The following is a 19,337-nucleotide window of genomic DNA, read 5'->3' as shown; positions in this document are numbered from 1 at the left end:
TCTACACATCTAACCCAAAGCCCAAGAGAACACGTTTTGTTTTTACTGACTCATCCAGTGATGATTCTGATCCAGCATTTGTACCTGAGTCTTGGGATGATTCATTTAGCTCATGCAAGAAGACTGCTGAGATGACCAATACTAGGGAGTTCTTTGAACATTTTGTTATCAACTACAGAGAAAGTTACGTCCCTGGAGCAGATATAACAGTGGATGAACAAGTGTTAGGGTTCCGAGAAAGAAAATACAAGTTTAGATTCGACATTGGCAACAAGCCTAAGAAATATAGCTTGAAGCTCATAATGGCATGTGATGCGGAAAATAGTTATATGCTAAATGCCATTGTTGATTTGAGGAAGCACAGACATGAAAAAGTACCCATTGGAAAACTTGGTGAATATTACACCATGAAAATTATGGAACCTTACCTGGACAGTGGCAGAAACATCACTGTGAACAACTGGTTCACTTTTAAGTCCCTTTCAGAAGAACTAGATAAAAGAGGAACGACTCTCGTAGGAACGCTACGACGAAAGGGGCATGTCCCTTCAGCAATGGCAAACACCAAGCTAAAACGCCCCATGAACACAAGCATCTTCCTCTTCAAAGAGAACCTCACAATGATGTCATACAAGCCAAAGAAAAACAAGGTTGCTCTTTTGTTATCTTCAAAACACAACGCTGCTGAAATTGGAGTTAAGGACAAACCACAGATTATCCACTACTATAACAAAACAAAAGGTGGAGTAGATGTACTGGATAAATATGTGTGCCAGATACTTCTGCAGCCGCAAAACTCAACGGTGGCCAGTCTGTCTATTCTATGGAATCCTAAATATTGCTGTCATCAGTGCTTTCATTCTGTGTAGACAGCTACAAGGAATCAAAGTGCGACGCACTTTTATGCATACACTGGCCGGGGAACTGGTGAGGCCATGGGCTGAGGTGAGGCTTCGTCAGAGGGGCATGAAATTGTGTCACCTCATCCATAAGATCTTGCCTCAACATCACCCATGATACTTCTATGGTTCGTGCAGCTGCATCAGGTCCCCACAACAAAAGGAAGTGCAGTTTCTGCCCTTGGAAGACAGCAAGACAGACAAGGACAGTCTGCTCCCAGTGTGAGAAACCCGTGTGTCTCAGCTATTCAGATGTCCTATGCTTTGAATGCCAAGAATAACTGGTAAGTCAGTCAGATTTTTTTTATCTTATTAATAAAACATAGCTAATAGTAGTACAGAATACTTATTTTTGTACCATTTAGAATCAATAAAATATGTCTTTATATTTTATTTTTAATTTTTCTTATAGTGATTCCAATTGGCACACATTTAAAATCACCCATTTTGATTCATTCCAGGCACCATGATTGCTTTGCAGCAAAAGTTTGGCAGGTAGAATATGGCATCCACCATCATGCTAGTTTACTTAGGTATGTAGCGGGACACAAGTCACCGCTCCTAGCACTCCGTTTTCTGTTAATTTTTCACCCTTCCGTTTTCACTCTACTGCACACGCTCTTGTCTTTCATCTCTTTTTCATCACTTTATACATTTCTCTTACTTGTCACATTCTGTGCACGCTCTTTTACACATGTATTACACATCTTCTCAATACATCTTACTACTCCTTTCTTCACACAGACATACACACACACATACACTCTCTTTTCCCATAATATTGTATGTGTCGTTTGTCATGTTCAGTAATTTGTATATATATTGTTCATATTTTTGTTGAACAATAGCAGTCACGACTGGGCCACGGTCGGGGTCGGACGTGGTCGTTGCCACGCTCCCTCTGACCTACCCTAAATACCACGTGTGTCGTTCCCGCCTCGTTCAATCGTCATGGCATTCAACAGTGACCAAGTGCTAGTGCTGAACAACGGTTCAGGGAAGAGGGCAAGAGCATCCTCTTCTTCAGCATCCCTAAAGTGCTCCACGCCCAAGAAAGCGGCCGTAACCTGCTGGAGGACAGCAGCAGTGATGAGCGCTCACCGAAGCGAGCCACCCGCAGTCTCCAGCCTTCATGGCAGGAGGACAACGCTACCGAAGCGGACTGGGCCCCACTCGACCTCTCCGTTTTCAGCGACGTGGTGCAGCAGCAGCAGCAGGACGGCGGTGAGGAGCAAGGATGGACTACCGTCACGACCAGCCGAGCTCGCCGCCACCAGCCCCCGAGGCCCAAGTTCAAGCTGGGCAGCCTGGGCGAATACGAGAACTCTTACCGAGCCATCTCTGCCCTCGAGAGGGAGTATCCGACCCTTCGGATACAGGTAAGGGTTAATCTCAAGGGTGAGCACGTGGTCACGCCCAAGGACGAGGATTCCACGGCACTCCTGCGCCGCATCGCGGAGGAAGGAAACAGGGTGCTCCTCCTCGACCCAAGCGAAAAGAGGCACAAGGTGGTGCTGGAGCGCTACCCGCTCGACCTGCCTCTCGAGGCGGTAGAGGCTCACCCTCAGGTGACCTCCGCCCAGCGTCTGACCTCCAGGAGGGACAAGTTGCCCACGAGACAGGTGCTACTTGTGTGTGTGGGGCCGCCGCCCGCCAAGTTGGATCTCGGCTGCTGGGGCAGATACTCCCTGCGCCCCTACCAAGGTGAGCCTGTAAGATGTTACAGGTGCCAACGGTACAACCACCTGCAGGCGCGGTGCGAACATGCCGCCAGGTGCGGCGTGTGCAGCCTGCCCCACCCGACGGAGGAGTGCATCGCCCGCCATAAGGCCAACGAGGCAACCACCGCCAGGTGCCCAAACTGTGGGAAAAACCACCACGCGTGGAACCCCCAGTGCCCTGAGAGGCTCCGTAGGATGCCTCGTTCACGCCAGCAGCAACAACAGCAGTCTCAGGCGCCACCAAGGCGGCAACGTCGACGTCGCCATAAAGCGTCGCATGGGCAGCCCCGGCAACAGATCGCTCAGCCCCAGCAGCAACAGCATCCACCACGTGGCCAGCCAGGAAGGTCAGCGCGAGATCCCGTTGCACCCGCCCCACCTCCAGTCAGGTCAGCTTGGGTCCCGCGGCAGGCCCCCACAGCCACCCCCCCACCCCCGTCCCAGCCAGCGGCAAGACCGGAAGAGATTAACCGGCAACCCCCACACCGCCGACCCGAGGTACAGCCTCCAGCCATAGGCACGGAGAGCCGCACCCCCTCCGCCCACCCCTCCACTCGCTCAGGTAGCACCCCTACCAAGCATGCTCGAGCCAAGCCCCACCACCAGAGCAGCGGCACACAAGGGAGAGACCCTCCCGGCGACGCCCCCGCCCGTGCGGCGACAGGCCCAGCACCGACAACGGTGAGGAGGAGAGCCATGGTCCCGAGCGATCCTCTCCACGGGGTGCCCGCCTGTCTCAGCGAAGAAACCCGCGCGGTGGTCAACTGCCTCGTGGCGCGGATGGTGCAGTTGATGGCGGAGCTGCTTGCCAGCCCTGATCACGTCCCCGCTAGGCGGGACGATCTGGACGCGCTTCTCCGCCAGGAGACGGCCACGGCCATCTCTGAGTGCGGCCTCCTGCCACCACCGCTGAACTCGAGGGACCCACGTCTGTGCCCCTCCCTCCAACCACCAGACCTTCACCACCAACATGGAGAGGAGATATGCTGAGGGCGCCACCCACGCGGACCAGCCTGCAGGGCCCCCCAGGCTCAGAGTCCTGCAATGGAACGTGCAGGGCCTGCGACCCAAGAAACATCAAGTCCTACAGGCCGTCTTCGAGGAGCACCTTGACGTTGTGCTCCTCCAGGAAACACTGACGCCCGCCGACTTTGAATGGAGGGTGGCGGGCTACACCCTTCACTCGCTCCCCACAGCGGAGGGCACCCGAGGCTGTGCAGCGCTGGTGAGGAGCACAATCCCTCACCGCAGGGTTGCAGCCCCAGTCAACTGCGGGGACGGTGTGGAGGTCCTGGCGCTGGAGCTGCAGGTGGGAAGTCTCCCGCTCCTGGTATACAACGTATACAGGAGCCAGCGACACCAGCTGGAGGCAGGAGAGCTTCTCACCCTCGCCTCCCACTCCAGTCTCTTGGTTGCGGGCGACCTCAACGCCCACCACCCCATGCTACAGTCACCGTCCCCAGCCAACGAAACGGGCCGCCACCTGGCCGTGCTGCTCGAGGAAATCCCTCACGTGTGCCTTCTCAACACAGGGGAGGCCACCCACACCCGGGGAGGAAGGCTTGACCTCACGTTGGTCTCGAGTGACCTGGCGGCAGGCGCTACGTGGCAGGTGCACCCGACCCTCACCAGCGACCACTTTGCCACCCTCACCACCCTCCCAGTGGCCCCGCCGGTCCCACCCCGCCCGCCCCCACGCTGGAACATAAGGAGAGCGGACTGGACCAAGTTTCAGGCCTCTCTTGACGAGTGGTGGGCCGCCTATCAGCCGCCCGCCGACCTACATCAGCAGGAGAGGGACCTGACGACGGCCATCCAGACCGCAGCCGCCGCAGCCATCCCCAGGTGCACCCCGAGCCGCCGCCACCGGACAGACTGGTGGTACTACAACGAAGAGGTGCGCGAGCACAACCACCGTGTCAACCAGCACAGAAAACTGTACAAAAGGCGCCCCAACCCCAACAACCTAAGACTCCTACAGGATGTGGTGGCCCGCGCACGGCAGGTATCCCTGAGGGCCAGAGAGGCTAAGTGGCTGGAGTGGTGCGCCACTTTTAGCCACCACACGTCTCTAGGCCAGCTGTGGAGGAGCGTGAGGACAGCCTCCGGCGCTGCCCCGCCCCGCCCGCCCGCCCACCCGCACCTGCAGCAGGAGGCAGAGAGGCTTGCCACCATGTTCACCACGCGGAGCTCCAGTGACCAGCTTCCTCCCCAGACACAACGCATCCAGCAGCAGCTCCGACCACACCGCGACGAGGCTGTCAGGGAGGCGATGGAGGAAGCCGACGTGACTGACCAGCCCTTCTCCCTTCAAGAGCTGGAGCGGGCTAGGAGGAGAGGCCGCGACACGGCAGCGGGGGCGGACGGCGTGCCATACTCCATGTTGGCGCACGCTGGGCCGGCTGGGGACGCCGCGCTGTTGGCCACCATCAACGCCTCATGGATGGCGGGCTGTCTGCCGCCCGCGTGGAAGGAAGCCGACATTCAGCCGATTCCAAAGCCGAGGGAGCCCACCAAGATCAGACCCATCTCTCTCCTCAGCTGCACGGCCAAAACGGCTGAGAGGATGGTGCTCGCGCGGCTACAGTGGCGCGTGGGGCCCTCTCACCCACATGTGTTCGGCTACACCCGCGGAGTGAGCACGGCAGACAGCATCCTCGCCCTGCTGACCCAAATTGACCACCGCCCCGCCGTCATCGTCTTCATCGACCTCGAGAAGGCGTTCGAGCTAGCCAGCCCTCACGCCATCCTCGACGCACTCGTGCGGAAAGGGGTGCGAGGAAGGCTGCTGGCCTGGCTCCGCGACTACCTGCAGCGCCGCCGCGCCAGGGTTAGGTTCCAGGGCCTGAGGTCGACCTTCAAGGTACTTGAGAACGGGACGCCCCAGGGCGGCATCCTCAGCCCTCTACTGTTCAACCTGCTGATGGAACAGCTAGTGGCACTGCCTTTCCACGCTGGCACCGTCCTGCTGAGCTACGCCGATGACCTCGCCCTCGTCGTCACCGGAAGGGGCAACAAGCTCAGGAGGACGCAGCAGGCACTCGACCTCATCAGCGGGAAATGCCAGGACCTGGGGCTCAAGATCTCGGCAGAGAAGTCCCGGGCCATGATGGTGAAGGCGGCAGACCCAACCTGGCAGCTCCGCGTCCAGGGAGTTGAGCTGGCATGGACCAACTCCTACCAGTACCTCGGTGTGTGGGTGGACAAGCGGCTGTCCTTCACAGCCCACGCCGCCTACCTGAGGGAGAGGACGCAGTCTAGGCTGAACGTGATGCGGGCCATGACGCGAATCAGCGCGGGCGCCACTTTTTCCGTCCTGCGCCAGTACTACGTGCACGCTGTTCGCTCGCTGGTGGATTACAGCGCCACCGTCCTCATAGCACTCTCTCCAAACCAGCAGGAGCGGATCGAGGTGCTACAAAACACCGCAATGAGGACCATGCTGGGGGCACCGAGGTGGTCCAGCGCATGCGTCATGCAGAGCGAGACCAGACTGGTACCCCTCACCACCAGGGTACAGCAGATCACGGCCTGCCGCGTAGCGAGGGTGCTGCAGCGTGACGCGGAGGGAGTGACACAGAGGAGACTAAGGCTGGCGGGGACGCAGGGTGCCGAATCTCTCCGCCGCAACCCGTGGCTGCTGCAGTGCACGCTGGCTACCCACAACCTGGCTCGCATGGAGAACTGGCCACAGGCGGACCTCCCTGCCCCCACCTTCCGCGCCCCACCCCCGTGGGAGCCACCCGCGGCAGAGTTCTCCGCCACACAGCTGCCCGCCAGCAAGGCGCTCTGCGCCGTGGAGGAGATGCGGCAGCACGCCTTCATGGCCATGGCGCAGGTCACCGAGCCAGACAGTGTTGTGTACTACACCGACGGCTCGGCTGACCCTGACAGCGGAAGGACGGGCGCTGCTGCCATCACCAGAGGGGCCGAGGTGTGTGAGAGGACTCCCGACCACTGCTCCACCCTGCAGACAGAACTGGTGGCCATCCTGCTGGCCCTGGAGCACGCTCAACACCGGCGGGAGCGCACCGTGGTGCTCCACACCGACTCCAGAACGGGGCTACAGGCTCTACAACAGCCGTATCCCAGCGACAACGTGGGCCTCGTCACCGCCATCCTGGGTAGCCTCCAGAGCCTCGCCGCGCAGGGGCGGCGGGTGAGGCTCAACTGGATACCCAGCCACGTGGGAGTACGAGGCAACGAGGCTGCTGACGCAGCCGCCAAGAGAGCTGCTAGTGGCCCCCAGGTGACAAGGCATGTGCCGCCCAGCCTGAGCCAAGTGAGGGCGCGAGCCAGGCTCGCCGCAACCAAGCGCGCCCGCCACACGCACCGGCAGCTGGAAACAAGGAAGAGACAGGCAGCTTGGTACGCCTCCGCCACTGGCTACCAGTCGTTGGACGCCTCCCAGCAGCAGCCCAGAGCAGACGGCGTGTTGCTGCAACGCGTAAGGCTGGGCTACTGCACCAGGGAACAGCTGTACGACGACTTTCGGGGGCAGGAGTGCGACCACTGCGGGAGGCACAGCCGCCACCCGCTAGTGCACTACCTACTGTCCTGTCCGGCCACAGCCGCCCTCAGACCAACGCCGCCTCCACCGGCCCATCCTGTAGGCGGTGATCTCCTCAGCAGCCGCGAGGCCAGGGCTGCCCTCATCGTCCGCCACACGCCCACAGACCTGATGCTGCGAGTTCTCAGGGCAGCGCCCCCGCCCCGCTGAACAGGTCGCAGCTCCTTTCCTGACCGGCGAGCAGCACTCCTCGCCGCGCCACCGCACCGCCCACCACCGGGACCCAAGACTCCCCCACCTGCGGACTGGTGCCCGCTTTGTGTATTATGTACATTCATGTATATTTTTTCCTTTGTGCAATATGTATATATGTATATGTTGACATAATACTCAATAAACCTTTAATAAAAAAAAAGTTGAATAATAGTGAGTCAGAGACACACCAGACAGTCACCGAGTCAGTCGAGGACGAGAGGTCACACTCCTTGCGCTGCTGCACTCTGCCCAACAGCTGGACTTAGTCTCTGAGCTCATACAGACTTTGCTAGCACTTGCCTTTGGCTAAAAACCTGGGGTTATTACCCCTTATAGACATATCCTGTTACTCAGGGTTTGGTAACACTACCAGGGGGCCCCACGGCGTTCGAGGGAGCCGCCCAACGAGCTGCGGCCCTTAGGTAGTGCTTACCATTCACTTAGTATTCGCAGGGCTTTCTTGCACTTTCCCTTTCCTTTCTTCTGCGGTTTCTTTGCCCACTAGGTGGATTGCACTGTGGTACGAAGGTGAACCCCCTGGGCTTGCCTCAGGGGGGCCCCTCTAGAGGGGTGCTTATAGGAAGCAGGCAATCTCGGGCTGTAGGGTGTTAGGAAAGTCTCTCTTGAGGCAATTCCTTCCTTCTCTTCGACGCCTCTTAGAAGGTGGGGGACGTTGGAGGAGGAATTGTAGGCAGTTTTCTTCCCTAGGTAGTTGTGGTTCTGCTCCTCGGAGCAGTCTTGTTGCTAGGTTACTATAGGGAGCCAGGTCGTTCACTTGGCGGGTTTTTTCCCGGGCATAGGAGGTCGAATAGCGACCGACCTGTGCTCGGGCCGGCCTTACGTCCGTGAACGACTTGGACCCAACACAGAAACTGACACTATACACATTTACACACTTATGTCATGAAAAATGCCACGAATAAAGATAAAATCCAGTGACTCTAAAGACCCTAGGAAGAAATCTGGTTTGCTTGCCATCCTGTCAAATAATGATATATATGTCACCAAACTGATCCCTGTCTCTGACGGATACGTAATCATCACCTCAAATGATGAAGACCTTGACAAAGTATTCCAACAAAAAACAACAAGTGAACTTAATGAAAATGATTTCTACCCTCTAATTCCACCAGAACTGAGAGCAAAAAGGTCTGTAATAGTTTTCAATGTTGACCCCCACATATTCAACAACGAGGAACAAGAAATACAAGATGAGCTCCAAGAACACAACGAATGGGTTAAGAATAATCTTAGCAGCATTTACAAATTCCCCAACTCCAAAACTTTAAAAATAACTTTTAGTCAAGCTGCAACAGCACTAAAAGCTCTAGACACCGGCCTGAAAATGTTTCAGATGAGCATCCCTAAACACAGAATACAGCAAGAAAAATTCTACCAACTCCAAACTTGCTTTAGATGCTACGCCATCGAGGATCACCATACCAACGCGTGTCCTCTAGATAAAGATTATAAAGTATGCTCTGAATGTGCAGATCAAGACCATTCATGGAAAGACTGCAAGAACACTAAAAAGAAATGCATAAACTGCAAGGGTGACCACAGAACACTATCCATGACATGCCCTATGAGAAAAACAGCAATAAAAGAAAAAAGGGAAATGAATAAGAACACCAACACCTACGCAGGGGCCGCTAAGAACACAGCATCAACACAAAGTTTCTCTGCTCATACTAACATAGACAAGGACCTTCACCTCAAAATATACTCTTGTATGCTTCATGCCCACATTATGAACATCTCTGAGCCTGGATGCTTTGAAGCTGAGCTCAACGCAACCTTCACAGCCAACAACTTGCCAACTATCAAGATCCCAAGAACCCCTAAGTCAGATCTCCTCATCAAAAAGCTCACAGAGGAAGAAGAAAAAACGGTAACAGACACAGAGATCACAATCAAACGCACACAAGACGGAAATAATAAGAAGCAAGATACCTACCAAGAGACAGGAACCATGGAGAAACCAAAAAGCAAGAACAGACTCCACAGCGGTGACATAAAATTACATATTTACACCTCAGAAAGCACAAGATGGCCACCACACCTGTCACCCACAGACCTGGTTAAGAACATCAGAGAAAATAAATTCAAGTTTACATACTCTGACCAATCCTTTGAAGATTCAGAAATTCTCCATCTTATTGAATTTAATGAAATAAAGATGGAAGAATCTTGCTGGTGCATTGTAGAAGATAGTGTTTTCCGCAAAATAAGATCAGGCCAGATTAATGATAAATCACCTCTACCCAAAGATCTAAGAAGACATAGAAAATTCTCTAAGTAAAACCAATATATAAATATAAATTTCATACAAAGAAGCAATAAATTTAACCAAACAATAAACTATACACAATAATGGCTCTTAATACACTTAAAGTAATACAACATAATGTCCAACACTGGAAAACCAGGAAAACCACACTATCAAATATTTACAGACACTTCGACCCTGACGTAATTCTAATTAACAGTCATTGTATACCAGACACCTATATTATGAGAATTCCTTCCTACAACATAATAAAGAAAAACACACTAAATAATCCTGCAGATGGTACTGCAATTGCAGTGAAACGAAATATAAAATACAAAATACTAGATGACTTTATTTCTGACTTAATTGCAATAGAAATTGAAACAACAATGGGTAAAATAATTCTGGCAACACTATATCAACCTCCAGCACGAAACTTCATACCGATCCCTGACATAATTAGACTATTTCGTAGACAAACTCCAGTATATATGATAGCAGACTTAAACGCCAATCACCCTTGTCTAGGTTACAATTATACAAACACGAAAGGCCGCCAGATACACACACTGATACACAATAGAACATTACAACACAGGGGACCTTACTTTCCAACATTTTATACACAAGGAAGGGGCACAACACCAGACATAATACTCACCAACTACAGGACACATCACAACATACATATTACACCTGGCCCTCTCACTTCCAGTGATCATATTCCTATTTTACTCACCATTTCATCATCACCCATTTTAATACCAGCTCCAAAAAAACCGAATCTAAAACAGGCGGATTGGGAAAACTTTAAAAAACATATTAATGATAATATAGCAGATGCTAATCTGAATCTTACTGAAATAGAAAACATAGACAATGCAATAGAAAACTGGCATAACACAATTGATAATGCCATTAAAAATCATATCCCATTCACTAATCACCGACAATTACCTGCCCCTAAATTAACCGAAGAAGCTAAACTCACAATAATTAGGTTCAATGCACTCAGACAACACTCACAACAATACGGCTGGGAAATAAATCATTACAGACTGTACAGAACATTGCAAAATACCCTAGAAGCGAGGATGATAGAAGAAAGTAACAAAAATTGGCATAATTTATTAGAAGAAGTATCCGCCACATACAAAAACCCAGGTATCTTCTGGAAGAAAATAAAAGTGATCACTGGAAATAACATTCCCGAACCTGAATATCTCCTGAACTATAACAGCACTAAAATATACAAAACAGAAGAAAAGGAAGAGTTACACAGACAACACTGGTCGCAAATATTTGAAGAGGAGGCAGAGGATGAAGAAGAAGAAAGTGAAGAAATATACCAATTTTTACAAAACAACCTAGACAGAATATCCCCCTACGATAACACTGACACATCACGTCTAGGAACCTGCGCTCTTGACACACAAATAACACCTGAGGAAGTAGGAAATGTGATTAAAAATATTAAGAAATCCAGTCCAGGACAAAGTGGGATAAACAAAACGATCCTCCAAGCACTTCCTGATAAAGCCATCACAAGACTTACACACATTTATAATAACACCATCTCTGCAGGCTATTTTCCTGACACATGGAAAAAGGCCATAGTCCGGTTAATACCTAAACAAGGAAAAACTCCACACAGAACTGAAAACTACAGACCTATATCGCTGCTGGAGGTACCTGGAAAAATTTTAGAACGTATCATCAATAGCAGACTGAGGAGACACCTAGAATTAAACAATAAATATAACAATAACCAGTTTGGATTTAGAGAGGGCATAGGCACAACACATGCACTTGCAATCATAACTGAACAAATAGCACAGAACAAAGGAGACCGAGGACAATGTCAAATTATATTCAGAGACGTAACCAAAGCATTCGACAAAGTTTGGCACATAGGATTAAAGTTTAAGATTTTACATCAGCAACTTCCTACCACTATTGAAAAATTACTTTGTGACTTCCTTGATGATAGAACAGCAGCATTAAAAATAGACAACTACATTGGACCTTCCTTCGAGCTGGCTTCAGGAGTTCCACAAGGGAGTGTACTGTCGCCAACACTCTATACCATCTTCACAAACGATCTGGAAGCATCAGATAGAAATTTAAATATATGCTACGCTGATGACATAACCCAAATCACTGGATATAAAGGCAAATCTAAAAACATATTAAACAGGCAAACAGAAAGAGAAATACTGAAAGTAAATGATTTCGAGAAAAAATGGAGAATTAAAACCAACTTAACAAAATTCACTCCTCTACACCTTGGTGCCAGAATCACTAACCCACTTATTATAGACGAAGATCCCATAGAATACAAATCTGAAGGTAAATGTCTAGGACTACTTATTACAATCAACGGGTATAACAAACATATTCAAGACAGAAATAATAAGGCCTTAGCAGCACTTAAAAAACTGTACAGACTACAACACATGCCAGAAAAGATAAAAATTCACCTAGTGAAGGCTCTAGTACTACCAATACTAGAGTACCCACCAATACCCACTCATGCACTTAGCCAAACACAAGTCAGCAAACTACAAAAAATTCAAAATAAAGCATTAAGATTTGCCATCAACCAACGATACCCATATACTATGAATAGTATGCAAATCCATCAATACACAAAAACGCTACCACTAAACATCAAACTACATGAAAGAGCTAAAAGGGTATGGGATAGACTAGAAGACTTACAACACCACACATTAACTAAACTCAAAGAAAACAGAGAGAATATTCAGAATTACAACAGAAATTTCCCTAAGTCGCTATGACGCCACTCCAAACCCAAAATACTATTAATTCGATACACACTTACCTGTAGATACGATTACCACACTTACCTGTAGCAAAACCAACATCAGTAGTACGGACACCTGAAAAGAAAAACAAAACATTAAAATCAACACACAAAAAAACACATAAGAACACTTACGGTATGGGGATAATGGGGTCGTTCTTCCTTTGCACTGCGCCCTGAGTTGCCGGGTCGTGGGAGCCGTTGAGCTCGGTAGTGAGAAGCAAGGAGGCTTCCCGTGGCCGGCCCCCTCCCCCGGCAAGAGGTGGTGTAGCCCAGCTCTGTTAGCGGTCATCTGGCAGCGGTGAGAGGTAGAACAGGGCCCCGTATCAACTCAACTCTTCCTCTGTAAGACAGAATAAATATAAAGCAATCTTTTTGACAGGGACGATGATGGTTTAGCTGGGTTTTGCTTAAAATTAATAGTAAAGAAATAAAAATGCCTAATACACACAAAAAAATAAAAGAGTGCAGCCTCTTCACAAAAAAATAAAATACAATATATATACAATAAGAATAGCAAAGTGGTCTGCCCACAAACTTTTACTCTAATTCTTTCCTTCACTTTCTTTCTTTTCTTCTATCTGTCCAATCTCTTACTCTTCCCCGTCTTTCTGTAAAAAAAAAAAAAAAAAAAAAAAAAAAAAAAAAAAAAAAAAAAAAAAAGAATAATCAGAGAATACCCAGGCTAAGTTTCCTTTGCCAGAGCTACTCGGTTATGACACTGGAAACTGTTACCCTTAAAGGACTAAACACTGCTATGACCAAGAGGCATAATTGGGAGCCTAAATTTCTCGCTTGAGCAACTTCCGGGCGGCCAAGTAGCACCTCACCTTCGCTACAGGTAGCAATGTTTTCTCTTAATTTCATTTTTTTTTTATATACCAGCAAATCACAGATCATTATTAAAAAGAAAATTCACTGACTCAGTCAGATTTTCAATTTCTTTTTATTACAAAAAACTCGCTAGTAGTAGTAAGGAATACTTATTTTTGTACCGGCTATCATTTAGCATCAATAAAACATGTCTTTGTATTCTATTTTTTATTTTTTTTTCCTACAGTGATTCCAATTGGCACACGTTTACCCAAATCTTAAAAATATGGATGTATACCTCTCTAGGGCTACTAAAGCTCACTTCTTTTTACCCCCTATTTTTCATTACTTCAATCAGACTTGTGTTAGCCTGCGGTAGCCTTGTCTCAAGCGTATACCTTGTTTCCTTGAATCTTTTCCCAATAGACGATAAAGAAAAAGGTGGCAACAACTGGCAAAGCTGTGACATCATCACTTCAGCTCCCGGCCGGAGGAACCTCATATATCGTCTCAAGCTCTGGTACAGGCTACTTCTCCTCCTGTGCGCAGTGTTAGCCCCTTCTTATCTTTATGCCCATTTACTGGGTTTTCTCCACTCCAGTTAGTTCTTGTCGCTTCTATTTGCCACTTCTTCTTGCCGCATGTTTCTTTTAGTATGACAACTGTGCGACTTGTGCAACAGTAGCGTCAGTTGCGACTCTTGCGACTGATGCGACATGCTCACTGCATGTTCCTTCTTAGATGCGACAGCTGCGCAGATGCGACAGTTGTGACTGCTACTTATGTCTTCTTGCCATGCTCGCTTTGTGCGACATGCGCGACACTAAGCGCCAGTTGCGACACATGTCACTGGTGTGACAAGGCGGCTGTCACAACAGATGCGACAGTCGCGGTAGATGCGAAAGTTGAGACTTCCACCATATGTGACTTTCCGCCATGTTCGCCAAGTGCGACGTGTGCGACAGAAGCGTCAGTTGCGACTCTTACGACTGATGCGCCAGATGCAACTGTTGTGTCAGATGCGTCAGTTGCGACAGATGCGACAGAAGCGACAGTTGGGACAGAAGTGACAGTTGCGACATGAAGCTACAGTCTCTATCTTCCGTCTCCCTTGTGAACAAGCGGCAGTTGCGGCATTTTTTCATGAGTTGACTTACAATTATGCACTTGACAAATTATGCACTTCTGCCCTATGCAGACTTCTCATTTCCTCCCCTTACTCTCAGGCTCGCCATGGAGGATTGTCCAGACTGCAAAAATGGGCCTTACCAACATCCTTGCGTAAAGCACGCCCCCTGCGTCACCATCCTGCACAAAGGTGTTCAGGGAGGTGTCAAATGGAACCCTGCCGTCTGCCCGCACTGCTCTTCTTTCGCAAGGACAACACCAATGGGGAGGAACTGTGTGCTGTCTTAAAACTGGTGTGAAGACACCACATAAGATCGCATATCCAGGGGACGCTGTGCTAGACCTCTTCCAGACTCAAGCTCTGCAAGACGAGTTTGGCACACTCCTCCCTCGACTCCAGTCAAGAACACGAAGCGTTTCCCGAACCCCCTCGCGGGGGCGCAGACGAACACATTCCCCTCCCCCAAAGCCAAAGAGCTCCAAAACTGACCTCTCAGCTATCTTCTCCTCCTCTGATGAAGCTGAGCTGCGGTCCTCTGAGAAGAAGAGTAAGAAACATTATAGGACGAGTTCTTCTTCCTCCTCTGACGAGGCTGAGTTACAGTACTCCAAGAAGGGTCAGAAACAAAAGAGGACGAAATCCACTTCCTCCTCCTCTACATCTTCTCGTGACTCCTCGCCCCAGCAAACCAAGTCTTCCAGACACAAGCACTCGGAGAAGCGCAGAAGGTCCTCCTTATCCCCGGGAAGGATATCTCAGAAACAACGACACAGGCGCTCACCCCCCTACCCTCCTCCGGGGCACAGGACCTCCCTTTATTTTCCTGAACTTGGTGAACCTTCCGACCACTACGACCCTCATACTCCCTACTTTTACCGCGCCCCTAATGGACGTGTTTACTATCAAGCTTACCCTCCCATTTCCCAAGAGGATTTTTTTCACGATCCCCACTACGATTACTCCTGTTATGAGGACGACGTCCCGGAAGCACAATTCTCCGAAGCGGAGGAAAACCCCGCGGTAGAAGCGGTAGACAATTCAGAGGACGGTCATTTCTCTCCCGATAACACTCTGGACCGAACCATTTCCGTCACTCCCGTCCTTCCTCCCAAGAGTACGGTTGAAGCCCACGCAAAAACAGCCGCCACGGAGGACTTCCACAGCCCCGTCTCCTCCCCGGAGGATCAACTTACCAAGGTTTTCTATCCCCCTGATGGAGCCTCTGCCATTTTCGAGGGTGTGACTAACCAAGTCATCTTTCATTACAAGTACAAATCCTATGGCAAGTTCGAGATCGTCAAGAGTGACCCCCTCAGCTTCAGAGTAGTTTACTAAAACCTCCTACAGTACGCAGCTCCATTCCTAGCGGACTGCTACGATAATCCGTCCGGCCTTATCCCAATCCTCGGGAGACCTCCAGGGCAGCCTTGCCATGTTTGACGCTTCCCTTACAGACAAGCTCGGATTTTCAGCGGCCATGAACCCGCCCACCATCCACCTTCATAAGCAGTCCTCCCTCCACGGGGACCTTCTCAAGGCTCTTAACAAACACCGCCTAGCACGAACGCCCCAAAAAGACCTTCTCAAACTGGTCAAAGGTGTTTCCTCCACGGACATCCTGAAGCGTCTCGCAATCTCCAAAGACCGGCCACTCGCACCCAAGGTGCAACGGTTCCTTACCGTCACTGCAGCGGACACTGCAGACTCCGTTATTACCTTTTTAAACCTTCCCACGGCGGCAAGCTTCAATCACATTACGGATCTTTCAACGGCTTACGCCTATCTCACGCTCCAACCTTCCTTGCCACTCCGATTTGCTGACCCACAACCTCCGGTGGTCAGCATATAGCAACAAGTCGTTTGCTAAGATGGCAATTCCTGTTGCAGAGAAACTCGGAGCCGTCACCCTTCTGCTCCGCATGGACTCGCTTTCTTACCAGCGTGCACCCCATCTCAGCGACCTTCTTGCCTACAATGATGATATCGTTGGGCCTCTTGCAGGCAAAGGCTCCTTCGATACTGCTATCCGGGACCACGTTCTAAAGGTGGTCCCCTCCTCTAAATCTTCCTCTACGGCCTCCGGCTCTGTGCACTGGAAAGACCGAACGCCCTCAACCTCTCATTAAGCTGACAAGACCCCACAACCTCAAGGGTCCTTTCGCTCCCCATACCCTCGCGGACCCTACCATCCTCAGCTACAGCCGCGCTCCCATACGGGCTCCTCCACTCGGTTTTACAACCCCACCAGACAGTGGCAAGGCTTCAGAGGTACGGGAACACGAGGCTCCAGAGGGCCCCAACGGCACACCTCCCGAGGAGCTTCTAAACAACACTCTGCGGGAGCGTATCAGCCCCAACCGGACCCCAGCAGAACGAATGCGGACCGCAGAACCAAGACCAACCCCAAGCTTCCACAACACGGCAGCGCCGGGAAGTGACGCTCCCGGCAGTCGCCTCACAATCTTTGTGGATCTATGGCGATCGGCTTCCAGAAGCATCTTCAACATCATCAAAAAGGGTTTCCACTGGACCTGGCAGTCGCAAGCTCCACAGCTTTGCACCCCCACCCACCTCGATTCCACTCCAAATCCCGACCTGTCTCTTGCGGTCACGGATCTCCTTTCAAAACAGGCAATATACCAAGTCTCTCCACAACCTTGCTTCCTATCACGCGTCTTCTTGGTTCCCAAGCAGACTGGGGGCCTCCATTTCATAATAAATCTCACGCAGCTCAACAAGCACATACACTCCCCCTGCTTCAATATATCGAACCACTCCATTCTGGCAGACATGCTATCACCTCCCACTTGGACGACGTCAATCGACCTATACGACGCCTACTTCCACGTTCCCGTCAAAGCCACATTACACAAATACCTAGCCTTCACACACGACGGAAAGCTTTTCTTCTTCCGTGCCCTACCTTTCAGGCTCAACGTGGCTCCGTACATCTTCACTCGCATTCTGCATTACCCACTCTCTCTTCTCCATCAACAAGGCATCCCCATCCTCGCTTACATAGACGACTGGATAATTTGGGGAAAATCTCCAGATCTTGTGTCTCATGCCTACACAACTACCACTTCCGTGTTATCCTGCCTTGGCTTCCTTATCAACCACAAGAAATCACAACCAGTCCCAACACAGGACGCAAATTGGCTCGGTGTCCAATGGATCACCGACCAGGGCCTTTGGGGTATACCCATCTCAAAGCAAGAAGAACTTCGAGACCTCCTCCACAGGTTTTCCGTGGCTCCTACCACATCCCGCAGAGAATGGGAACGCCTATGAGCACTCAACTTTGTGACACAAATTCTGCCCCGCTCCCATCACCTCCTACAACCCCTACTCAAACCTCAACTCGTAAGCACTCCTGCCAACAGGGACAGGAAAGTTCCCATCCCCACACGTCTCCGCCGGGCCCTAATACCTTGGCTCACGCAAACTCTCCTTCAAAATACCGAGCCCTTTCATTCCGCTCAAGATTCTGTCCTCCTATGGACGGACGCCTCCCTCTCAGGATGGGGAGGTCACACACACTCGGCTGCCATCTCCAGGTCTTGGACTCCCCTCGAGGAACACTTACACATCAATCTCCTCGAAGTCAGAGCGGTGCACCACTGTCTCCTTCACCTTGACCTATCCCATCAATGGATACATCTCTTTATAGACAACGCACCAGCCCAATGCACAATCAACAAGTTATCCTGCAAATCACCCAACCTCCTCAAGGAGGTGACCCACTTGGTCCACCTTCTCCAGCTTCGCTCTCTGAAGATCAAGGCTTTCCACATTTCAGCCCTCCTCAATGCCAAGGCCGACGCCCTCAGCCGTACTTCCCATCCACTCCTCAAATGGGAACTTCCACAGAAGCTCTTCCATCGGCTCCAACTTCTCAGAGGTCCCCTCGAGATCGACCTCATGGCCACGAGCGAGAACTCGAAGCTCCCTCTTTTCATATCCCCCCACCCTCACCCCCAAGCGTGGGACCACAATGCTCTAGCCTGGGACTGGAACCAGTGGTCCCAGATCTACGTATTCCCCCCGAAGTGGCTCATTCCTCTCGTCATGTCCAAACTTCAAACCTACAGGCACCACGGCCTGATAGTTCTACCGTGGTACCCAGCGGAACCTTGGTTCCCATACATCCTCAACAGGTCCCTTGACCACTGGACTCTGAACCTGTTGGACCCAACGAAAAATGGACTTCGCGCCTCCGAGAACTGGACCGCATTCCATTTTTTAAGGAAGTTTTTTCAGCTAAATGGGGCGACACAGTCGCCTCCCGCCTGATCACAGCCCATCACACCTCAACCGCTCAGCAGGCACAGTCAGTCTGGAACGCCTTCAAACGCTGGTTTCCCCTGACGCTCACCACCATTACTTCCCAAACTCTTATGGAGTTTCTCATACACTATGAAGACAACTGCCATCTAGACCCTCGGACCATCCTCAACTACCGGTCCCAGCTTACTCTCCCTATGCTTCATGCCTTTGACATCAACCTTTCTACAGACACCTTCTCACTACTGGCACGCAGCCAGTTCCTACGCAACCCTCCACTCAAGCAAACAATTCCACAATGGTCCATAGACCGGGTCCTCGACACCTTCTCCTCCCCGGACTTTGAAGTAGAGTTGGCCTCTCCGGAAAATCTCTTCCTTAAGACGCTCTTCCTTACCGCTCTCGCCTCCGGCAACAGAGCCAGCGAGCTTTCTGCCTCAGTCAGGATGGGCCTTTCCCTCACCGACGCCAAAGCAGTGCTCCCAACACACCCCAGTTTTCTTTTCAAAAATCAAAACCTTCAAAATCCCACACCACCGGATATCACTTTTCCAGCAATAGGCAACGCACATTCCTTGTGCCCAGTCACAGCTCTCAGAAAGTACCTAGCAGCTACTCAAATGCTTC

At 50.8% G+C, this 19,337-nt stretch overlaps 1 protein-coding gene across 1 annotated transcript; it reads left to right on the top strand.

Moving 5' to 3' along the window:
* Positions 1–16,294: 16,294 nt before the first annotated feature.
* LOC135106206 (uncharacterized) lies at positions 16,295–17,717 on the top strand. The gene is made up of 2 exons (XM_064014979.1): positions 16,295–16,471; positions 16,578–17,717. The coding sequence occupies exons 1-2, from the start codon at positions 16,295–16,297 to the stop codon at positions 17,715–17,717; spliced, it is 1,317 nt and encodes a 438-aa protein (XP_063871049.1).
* The last annotated feature ends 1,620 nt before the right edge of the window (positions 17,718–19,337 follow it).

The sequence above is a fragment of the Scylla paramamosain genome, chromosome 13 (genome assembly GCF_035594125.1).
Source record: "Scylla paramamosain isolate STU-SP2022 chromosome 13, ASM3559412v1, whole genome shotgun sequence".
In the NCBI taxonomy this organism is placed as follows: domain Eukaryota; kingdom Metazoa; phylum Arthropoda; class Malacostraca; order Decapoda; family Portunidae; genus Scylla; species Scylla paramamosain.
Note: the sequence above shows the minus strand (reverse complement) of the source record. Positions and strands in the feature narration are given on the sequence as shown.